The sequence below is a fragment of the Pinus tabuliformis genome, chromosome 1_2, assembly GCF_031772625.1.
Source record: "Pinus tabuliformis cultivar Carrire ecotype Pingquan chromosome 1_2, CPIR1, whole genome shotgun sequence".
Lineage (NCBI taxonomy): Eukaryota > Viridiplantae > Streptophyta > Pinopsida > Pinales > Pinaceae > Pinus > Pinus tabuliformis.
In genome coordinates, this window is record NC_142298.1 from 1,241,477,100 (window position 1) to 1,241,487,753 (window position 10,654).

At 38.1% G+C, this 10,654-nt stretch overlaps 2 protein-coding genes across 2 annotated transcripts; one reads left to right on the forward strand and one right to left on the reverse strand.

Moving 5' to 3' along the window:
- Positions 1 to 1,436: 1,436 nt before the first annotated feature.
- LOC149210738 (cytosolic sulfotransferase 5-like) lies at positions 1,437 to 2,743 on the reverse strand. The gene has a single exon (XM_089394481.1). It carries the CDS (start codon positions 2,663 to 2,665, stop codon positions 1,670 to 1,672), a length of 996 nt encoding a protein of 331 aa, XP_089250607.1. The 5' UTR covers positions 2,666 to 2,743; the 3' UTR covers positions 1,437 to 1,669.
- Positions 2,744 to 5,093: 2,350 nt separating this feature from the next.
- LOC149210739 (F-box protein At5g49610-like) lies at positions 5,094 to 6,146 on the forward strand. Its single transcript, XM_089399072.1, has one exon. It carries the CDS (start codon positions 5,094 to 5,096, stop codon positions 6,144 to 6,146), a length of 1,053 nt encoding a protein of 350 aa, XP_089255198.1.
- Positions 6,147 to 10,654: the final 4,508 nt, after the last annotated feature.

Genomic DNA, 10,654 nt, shown 5'->3' on the forward strand with positions numbered 1-10,654 from the left:
TCTTCTGTATATGCGCAACTTCGGTATAACCAGACCCAAAAACAATATCAAAGACTTTGCTCTTCCTTTCCTTCTCTTCGTTGGTTATGAGGTTCCATCCCAAGTGACCCTCGCACTTCTTATTGCAGACTTATACTTGACCAAAAAACTGAGTTCCAAATTCAGGCCGAGTTGCCTATTTATAGTGGTTTCCCATGAAATAAGTTGACTTCTCCTTGTACATAGGCTGACATGCCATTTGGTGTAGGTTTAATATTCCATCTTGAGGCCGACTTCTTGGTGGAGCTTGAGCTTGGTATTGGAGGGCCTTTTTTCTCTTTCATTGACTCATATACAAATGTAACATGCCCAAGAAGGGTATTCCATACATGACATTGACTCAACAGACTTTTATGACTTGATGAGAAAACCTATAGGCTCACAATGGGAACCTTAGCTAAAACAAAATTCCTTGATCATGAAACCTATGATTCAAGCATTACAAATATATATATATATATATATTCTTCTTTACATCAATTACACATGTCATTATGAAGACGGAACCTAGTTACACTTTTCAACAATGGGAAGTCATTGAGTCTTTAAAATAATAATAATAATAATTAATTGATGTCCTTGTTTCTTTATCTTAAGAATACAATGCTTGAAACTCATGAAAGCAAGTTCTCATGGGTTAAGTAGAGACACCTAAAAGAAATTGACTTTATATTATTTCATGGTATTGATTTACAAAATTGTTTATAAAGATGGCATAATATATAGTAGTATACCGGATTTATTTTGATGAAAGTACTTTAGTCTATTGCAATTTCTCGAGTTCCATAAGGAGCACACTCTACATTCAACACCAGTAAAGCAGTAAGGTCACTAACATAAGCATATTGATTGATGTAGGTTTTGATACGGGAGGTGGATGGTGTAGATCAAAAGTGAGATACTATATTTTACCTTCAACAAGATAGATTATTTTAGTTACTACTCTTTTAAGTGTAATTTTGAACATATAAAATAAATATTAATTATCATTTATCTAAATTTATTTTAATTTTAAAAATTTAATTGTTATCCATTTTAATTATTATTTATCTAAATATTCAAGAGAAAGATTGAGACAAAGTCTTCTACCATATTAATCCTATTAACAACAAATAATTTCAGCACTACATAATGGCAGGAAATGTCAACACAATAATCTCTATTTTTTTCACAATAATGAAAATGTATCAAAAATAATTAGAAAAATTGATTTTCACTATTATATCAAATAAACTATACTATTTTCATAAATATAAAAACTTAAAATCCACACAATTAGAACAAATATTACATAATATTTTTATAAATATTAAAACTTAAGACCCACACTTATAAACACCTTCACTGTCACCGAACATAATTTCATAAATATCAAAACTTAAAGCCCACACAATTAGAACAAATACAACATAATATTTTCATAAATATGCAAACTTAACCCACACAATTATAAACACCTTCAAAGGCACCAAACCTAACCCAGACAATTAGAAACACCTTCACCAACCCACTGTAGCAGACTCGACAACGCCTATCTGATAAACAAAAATAGTTGACAGTAATATAATAACATTCTACACCACTTAGCGCTTATCTCATAATGGAAATGGATCAGTAATGTGATGGCTTTCTATAAACTGTATTTGAAATGGAGGCCCTCGTTGTTCAATTTCTGCTCGATCTCTAAATAAATACGCTCCTCCATCTGTGGCGTGAAATGCTTCTTCCACTCGCCCACTTTTCCCTCTCTGAAGAAACTGTGGTTGGGCATTCGAATTTTATTTTCCAACCCTCTGCCGGTTTTGTTCACCTCCGCTGTTGACAGGCTCTGGAAACTGCACTTCTCCACAATTATTGCAGCGTTCTCCTCCACGAGTTGAGGAGAGCAACCCAAGAAAAGGCCAAGCTTTTTAACGCAACCCACGCAATCGGCTTGCAGGTCCTCGTAAGTAACAAACATCACCTTATTTGGATCCCGTCTGCTTTCACGCCAATAACTCAGGACGCTTTCCGCAAACGGGCCGCCATGGAAAAATCCAGAGCAAAACCCATCAAACAAAGCTTCCTTGCTCAAATCTCCATTTGAATAAGAGAACCCGTCTTCATGGAGTTTATTGAAGAATTTCCAACGGGAAACGGAGACATCCCTGGGGTTGCGAGCAATGTAAACAATCTTACAAGCAGAAGACCTGACAGGAGGAGGCAACAAACTGAATGGCAAATGGGTGTGCAGCACACGCGGCGATGGAAACTTGGAAAAAATGGAAACATCGTACTGTTGATGCTCAGCAGTAGAATCGAAGAGGTAAGCTTCCATGGTGGGTACCAAAGAATGGGGATTTCGGTCTTCCACAGAAGCCCCGAAATTCGTGTCTTCTTTGCAAAATTGGACGATGGTGTGAAGCAATGCTTTACACCATGTTGTCCCCGTTTTTGGTAATGAAGCCAAGAAAATGTCGTCCTGCTGCGGTTGGAATTCCCTTTGCATGACCTTCACTGCTGGTATTGTGTTGGCCTGTATCCAAAACCCTTCACACTTCTGGGTCCTCATCCCGCAGGACGCAATGAGGTCAGTCGATGAGGAATTTTTCAATTCCATAGTCGATTCTTCTTCTACCGCCGCCATGATCTCGCCCTCCTCTTGCTACTACCGCTGTTGACAACTGGAAAATGACTCCACTACGAGCAATGGAGCTTTAGATTCACGTAATACCGCTGTTGACAACTGGAAAATGACTCCACTACGAGCAATGGAGCTTTAGATTCACGTAAGGGGGAGGCTTTTTACTACCGCTGCCATGATCTCGCCGTCCTCTTGCTGCTGCCGCTGTTGACAACTGGAAAACGACTCCACTACGAGCAATGGAGCTTTAGATTCACGTAAAAGGGAGGCTTTTCACTGAAAAAAAGGGGGAGGCTTTAGCGCTGTATGGTGGGCGGTTAAATTCAAATTTGAATTCGAATTCAAATCGACTAATGACATAAATAACATTAATATCGTCAGACTGGAGCAAGTCTGCACAGTGAGCCAGGCAGGAGCATGTGCGGTGTAGTCGCCCGAAAATCGCGATGAGTCGATGGTATGTATGAGATAGGCAATGTGCATCCATGCATCCAATCTGGTGTATTAATGATGCTATAGTCCATGAAATAGCACTTGCCGATCATTTCTTCCTTGTGCGGGCAATTCGACATTTGAGCCTCTTCGAACTCTGAGTCTTATTTTCAGGAACAATCATACGGCAAAATCTGGTTCGCACATATAGCCGATTGGCACGAATGACTATAATTGGTGAATGGGAAGTGGTGTCCTTGTGTAATAAATGAGAATAGCTGGCTTTTGCGTGAGAGCTTATTAAGGAAACCTAGTATTAGTGGAATGTTAATGCAATAGTGGACGTGATAGACTGGTAAATAAGCTTTGCCTCACGTACCAGAAGTGACGGGCCGTTGTTAATGCAAGAGTGGACATGATAGACTGGTAAATAAGCTCTGCCTCACACACCAGCAGTGACGGGCCAACGGCCAACAAACCCGATGTATGTACAATTCTTCAACCCAATGTCCTTAACGTATTTCTATTTAGGTTGGATCAAATTATTTTGAAAGGGGTTGAGGAATTGTCCGGATAGTTAAAAGTGGTTAGAGTTGTTCAAAAATAATTTCAAGAAATTTATTACTAGTAATGTTTGAATCATATTTTTGATAGTGGAAATGGATTCAACACCATCAATATTTGAATCATGTTTTTTTAAGGTGGAAATGCATTCAGCACTATTTGAAGAATTATCAGGATGGTTGGTTGGTTAAAAGTGGTTGGAGTTTAGTAAAAAAAAATTCAAGAAATTTATTAGTAGCAATGTTTGAATCATATTTTTGATGGCGGAAATGGATTCAGCGCCATCAATGTTTAAATCATGTTTTTTTACAGTGGAAATGAATTTAGCACCTTCTAAAGAATTGTCTTGATGGTTAAAAGTGGTTGGAGTTTAGTAAAAAAAAATCAAGAAATTTATTAGTAGCAATGTTTGAATCATATTTTTGATGGCGGAAATGGATTCAGCGCCATCAATGTTTAAATCATGTTTTTTTACAGTGGAAATGAATTTAGCACCTTCTAAAGAATTGTCTTGATGGTTAAAAGTGGTTGGAGTTTAGTCAAAAAAAATCAAAAAATTTATTAGTAGCAATGTTTGAATCATATTTTTGATAGTGGAAAATGGATCTATCACCGTCAATGTTTGAATCATGTTTTTTTATGACTGAAATGAATTCATGTCCATCAAAAACTTCTAAAACACTCAAAATCTTGAAATTTAACTAAATTTACAAATATCTCTCCCAAATTTTATCGAATCTTACCAAAATTTAAATAATTTTGGATGCAAAAAAACCTATGTATGTAAGACCAAATAATTTTCCTCTTCATCGTATTGGTGCCATTCCTGGCTTGATTCGACAGTACGATTTGGTTCAAGGTGAAAGTCGTACTATGGTGGCCCGCAATGGGCGAAAGGAATAGCAAAATATTACATTTCTGACACGCCAACTTTTCCTTCAGGTTGACAAACTGTAGTTCAAGGGCACACCTCCAAAACTGCAGAGAAGTTGGGTTAAACGACCACCTATTGCTACCATGATCAGCGTGAAATAATGCATTGCTCCCTGAAGCTGTGGCCAGAAATGACACTGTTGCAGTGTGTGCTGTGAGCAAGCCTTACCTGCCTTTCCTCAAGAATTGGTTAATCAGCATTAGCAAGCAAAAACATCAAGCCAAAGTCCAGGATTATGCTACTCTGTGCAAACTCTGTAAATATATGCTCGCCCAGGATTATGCTACTCTGTGCAAACTGAGTAAAAATTTGCCCGGGCATGCTCCTCTCATTCCTCCTGCTCCACATCTGCAGACAACGCATCGGTGTTTAGATCCCAGGTTGGTTTGTGGTTAAGAAGTGCATTTGACTTAACATATATTGATCTCTCGTTTTGGAACTTATCTTTCCAATAAATATTGATGCCTTGATGTCTTGTATTTTCCAATAGATATTGTAGCGATGGAGGCAGAAATCTGGCGAAGGCTCCCAGAGGAGTTGTCGTATATGATTTTAGCAAGGCTGCCCATGAGGGTTGTCGGCAAAATGAGTAGTGTCTGCAAGAAGTGGAATTATCTGCTGTCTTCCCGTGATGCCCTCCAAGTAGATGTTCCAAATTGGTCTTTACATTCCACCCCGGGATTTCTGATTCAAATCCATTGGGATTTTCAAGATGACTTGGAATATTGGGTTATAGAAGGACACGGTTCAGAGAGCTACAAACTTCCTTTGACCCGTGAGATCATTGTGGGTACTTATAAGAGCATCTTCTGTATTCGTAGAAAAGGGTATAGCTCGGCTCTTTCTTTAGGCATTCCTGGTACCAGATATTGGAAACAACTGCCTCCTCCTCCTGCAACATCTTTGCACTGGTTCAGTGGATTGGCTTTCGATTGTTCCACAAGGCGTTGCACTGTTCTGCTGGGTAGTTATAAGTATAACAGGAGGCAACAAGATAATATAAGAATTATGATGTGTATTTATGATTCAGAGTCCAGTGCGTGGTCTCAAGTTTCCATGATGTCCCCCAATATTTTACCTGTTGGAAATGGTATTTACTGTAAAGGCAAGTTTTATTGGGTGTGCAACACTCTCGATCGCAATAGAAGGAATCTCCTGGTAGCTTTCAATATTACTGACAGAGTTTGGACAAAAATCCCGCTGCCACAGGGATGTACAAGGAATATTCATCATGAAGATATAGGTGAATACTATGGGCAACTAGTGCTAGTTGAGCATGACTGGTGCTTTGTACGCATGTGGAAGTTGAATGAAGCACAAGTATGGTGTAATCTACGCACTTTTCGTTTGGCAAAACGTACATCATTCTATTCCGTAACAGTTAATAGCAGCGGGTTGATAATGGTAATGGATCGGGAAATGAACATATCGATGCATACCTGGAAGGGGAAATTGATAACCAGGGGAATCAGATTCCCGGGGCTTCGCGAGTCTCAACGACCGGTTATAGTACTTAAATCATCCTTCGAATCTAATAACTTATGGTGGCCATAATCATGATTTGTATAATGATGATCCATTGTTCAGGAAAGTTTAGATGGTTAATTTTTCTTTTCCATAATTATATTTTGGAGTTTTCCTCAGCACAACCTTTTATATAGATATAGATATATACACGCCGAGGACAAACAATTATGGAGTTTTCCTCAGCACAACCTTTTATATAGATATAGATATATACACGCCGAGGACAAACTATAGTAGACCTCAACGCAGATATCTAAGGATCCTTGGTATGGAAGTGGACATTTATTGCGGCATTTGGTAGTGGTACAATGGATATGCTTAGCCTTGTTTGATACTTTAATTCAGCCGATGTTTGTTGTGCTCCTGCCTGCTTCCTTTATTTTGGGAATTCACAAAATGCTATGTTTGTTTTTTTACGTAAGCTTCGGCAGGACCCCTTTTTACAACTTTTTTACAACAAAATGCTATGTTTGTTATTCTCAATGGTTTTTGAATGGTTTATCTATTTATATTTGTTTTTGTTTTAGTTGTTTTTGTTTTAGTTGAGTTTAAAGGTTCATTTTACAGCTCAGTATGATGTGTAAGGTTGTCTATAAGTTATTAAAGTTGACATTTTACTCTCATGTCTGCCAAAATAAATAAATAAATATATATATATATATATATATATATATATATATATATATACAAAACATTTAAATAATATCAGCTCATAACAAAATTTACAAATGAAGAGATTAGATCCCTCTCTGCTCAGGTTAGATCTATTTTATTAGATCTCTCTTGGCTCACTTTAAATCCGTATTTAAAATGGATATATGCTAATTGTATTTTGAATTTTCCATAAAAATGTCCTCTGAGTTTTCTTGCTCCCCTAGTTGCTATTATGAAAAATTGTGACTCTGTGCAGTGCTGGTATTGATGTTATTTACCAATCACGTTGTGCAGTGTTTCTTCTTTGTTTATATCCCGAAGAAAATGTGCCTAATGACAGGGAAAAAGAAAACATTCTGAATATCTGAAATTCACCCCAATCTCAAGTGTATCCCCGTGCTATAGGTGGGTGGAAGTGACTATTGTATTAATAAATCTAACAATAAACTAGAAGTTCAACATATCTTAATTAGAAACACTATTGCGAGGTCAGCGATCGTAAATAAGAGCCACACTATTGATGGTCTATTCTCCCCCCTAAAGGTTGGTTTAAAGATTGTCTACAGCAATCTATTCATCTGATTTCTCTCCTGGTAGATGCTATGTCATATAGTACTATTTCAAATGGCTACTGCAAACCTATTAGCCTAACATGCATTCTTTACAGGATACTAGGATACTGCACTATCAGAGGTCAGCGAAAAATGTAATTTTTACAATGCATGAAAAATGATCTGGAATTTTACAATGTGTATGGTAAGTATTTGTCTCTTATTGGTGTTTAGGATTTCATTATTACTGGTTCTTTCTTTTCTGATATTGGGAGAAAGATGTTTTTCAGCCTGAGTTGCCTATGGCTGTAATTCTTCAAATATATTAGCATCAGAACAAATTCTCTGAGTGTGAGTTGGAGCGTTTGTAATGAAAAAAAATCATAGTAATTTTTTTTTGATTGTTTGCAATAACATTAGGAAACTAACATTTAAATGAGTTCCTGAATGGTCCTACTAAGTAGAAGGTGAACATGAGGATTGTTTAGTTTATTTGCTTCAATTCTCACTATTTTTTCACTATTTAATTGGCAAGGAATGCAAGCTTATTGAATTTGATTCCTCCCTATGCATTGTTCATACGGACCATATTATGGGTTGTGGTGGGTCACTCGTAAATTTAGTATCTGCCTCTTAAAAACTGATTTTTTCATTCATGTGATAATGTGAGTTGAATTGAATCAACTTTGTTGAAATAATATAATAATATATTTTTATTTGTGATATTAATGAAGACTAAGTCAAGATCATACACAATGTGGAACAGGGAACTATTAGTTTGACAACGAATTAGTAACTTTAGGTAAAACATAAATAGACAGCTGTATATCGAATAATTAGTTATGTAACGATAGTTGGTGATATAAAACTATCAAGTGCCTATGAAATGAAAAGTGGAGAATCATTGTTAAATAAAATTCCATTCAATTTAGTTTTGTGATTCAGTTTCGTGTCTTGGTATTCAGTTGTTGCTTTCTTGCTTTCTCCATTATTTCGGTTTCTGATCAACAATTGGTATCAGAGCTCCGAGGGAGGTAGCCTGGGCGTGAAGGAGAAATGTTGTCTGCGTTCTGTGCGTTGAAGGCTGTGCATTGACGGCTGAGAAAGAACGTGGCTATGCGTTGAAGGCTGTGCATTGACGGTTGAGAAAGAACGTGGCAATGCGTTGAAGGATGGCGGTGCGTTGAAGGTTGTGCTTTCTGTGCGTTGAAGGCTGAGTGCGTTAAAGGCGTGAGGTTGAAGGCTGTGCGTTCTGTGCGTTGGAGGACCAGCGTGTTTTCTGTGCTGTGAGCGTTGAAAGACCAGCGAATAATCTGCGTGTTGCTGTCCAGGAGCCCATCTCAAAGAGCGCGTGAAAGACTGAGGGGAGGCATTGAAGTGCGTTGAAAGGACCAGCGTGTTTTCTGTGCTGTGACCTCTGACGTGGCTGTACATAAGCCCATACGGTGTGCTCTGCTCTCTGCGTTGAAGTTTTCTATCAGAGCCATCTCTGCGTAAAAGACTGAGGCTGCGTATTGTTGTCCAAGAGGCCATCTCTGCGTGAAAGACTGAGGCTGCGTGTTGCTATCAGAGGCCATCTCTGCGTGAAAGACCGAGGCTGTGTAGAATCTGCTTGTTGAATGTCCAGAGGTGACTTGAAGTTGCGTGTCCTGTGTGAAGGAGAGGAGGAGAGTGCAACGACATAGGCATTTTTGTGTTGGACCTGTGACGTGGCTGTAAACAAGTCCATTTTCAGCATGTTGGCCACCTGCGTGTGAAGGAGCAAAGGATGTCCCTATGAGAAGAGCAACACTGCTTCGGTGGAGGAGCCTGCTTGCTGCCAGAGGCCTGGCGTGTGGAATCGGGTAATTTTTTTATTTTGAGAATTTTTCTCAGAAATTTGAATTTGGAGGAAAGCAATTCAAAAAAATCCAAGAATTATTTTTCTTTTCCAGAAATTTGTGAGAAACAAAGGGTGAAAGGAAACAAAGGATTTGAAATTTTTTAAAAACTGTTGAATTGGGGAATTTTTTTTTTTTTTTAACAAAATTATATATATAATTCCTAGAAAGACTGAAATCTTAGGAAGGAGGAAAAATGGCCAAGATGTCGAATGCAAAATTCAAGGTGGAGAAATTCACTGGAAAGAGTAATTTTGCTCTTTGGAAACTGAAGGTTAAGGATCTGCTTGTGCAACAAGGGTTGCACAAGGCATTGGATGGGACAACTAAGAAACCTGCAACCATGACTACTTCAAACTCGGAGGACTTGGATGCCCGAGCTCTTAGTACCATCCGGTTATGCCTAGTGGATGAAGTTTTCTTCAACATTGTTGAAGAGACTACAGCGTCAGGATTGTGGGAAAAACTTGAAAACCTCTATATGACAAAATCATTAACCAACAGAATTGATCGAAAACGACAGTTAAACAATCTTCGAATGAAAGAAGGTTCAAGCGTTGCAGAACATTTGAATGTTTTTAATACACTAATTTGTCAATTAACAGATATGGAAGTCAAAATACAGGAAGAAGATAAAGCCATAACCTTGTTGTGTTCTCTGCCTGAATCATGGGATCACTTCGTAACTTCAATCAGCGTCAGCTCTGCTGATTCTTTGAAGTTTGAATCAGTCGTGGGAGCTCTTCTGTCTGAGGAAGTACGAAGGAAATCCAACACTGAAACAGCTGCATCAGAAGCCATGGTCGCTAGAGGACATTCAAAGGAAAGAGGAGAAAAACCAAGGGGGTCTTCCAGGTCAAAATCGAAGGGCAAGAAGTGTAAGGCAAAATGTTGGAACTGCAGTAAAGTTGGACACTTGAAGGACTGTTGGAAACGGAAGGAATCCGAAAACTCAAAGAACGAAGCGAATCAGGTCGATTCAGGTATGATAGACGAAGTTTTATCTGCTGAAGAATTATGTATGATAGATGAAACTTCCCCTGAATGTAATATCTCTCAGAGTTTTGATAGCTGGATGTTAGACTCTGGTGCTTCGCATCACATGTGCCCACATAGAAATTGGTTTACCTCGTATGAAAATGTAAACAGTAGTTTTGTGTTTATGGGTAACAATGTGTCATGTCAGATTGTTGGGATGGGAGATATCAGGATTAAGATGTATGATAACACAGTTAGGACATTAACTAGTGTTAGACATGTACCTGATTTGAAGAAAAATTTAATCTCTTTGGGAGTGTTGGATTCAGATGGTTATAAGTTTATAGGTCAGGATGGCGTCTTGAAAGTCTTTAAAGGAGCCCTTGTGGTTATGAAGGCAGAAAAGGTCGGAAATCTTTACAAGTTAAGAGGAAGTACTCAGATCAGTGAAGCAGCGGTTGCGTCAGAAAAG

What these genes read in the sequence shown, in the direction of transcription:
- LOC149210738 (XM_089394481.1), bottom strand. Translation starts at nt 2,665, where the DNA reads ATGGCGGCGGTAGAAGAAGAATCGACTATGGAATTGAAAAATTCCTCA.
- LOC149210739 (XM_089399072.1), top strand. Translation starts at nt 5,094, where the DNA reads ATGGAGGCAGAAATCTGGCGAAGGCTCCCAGAGGAGTTGTCGTATATG.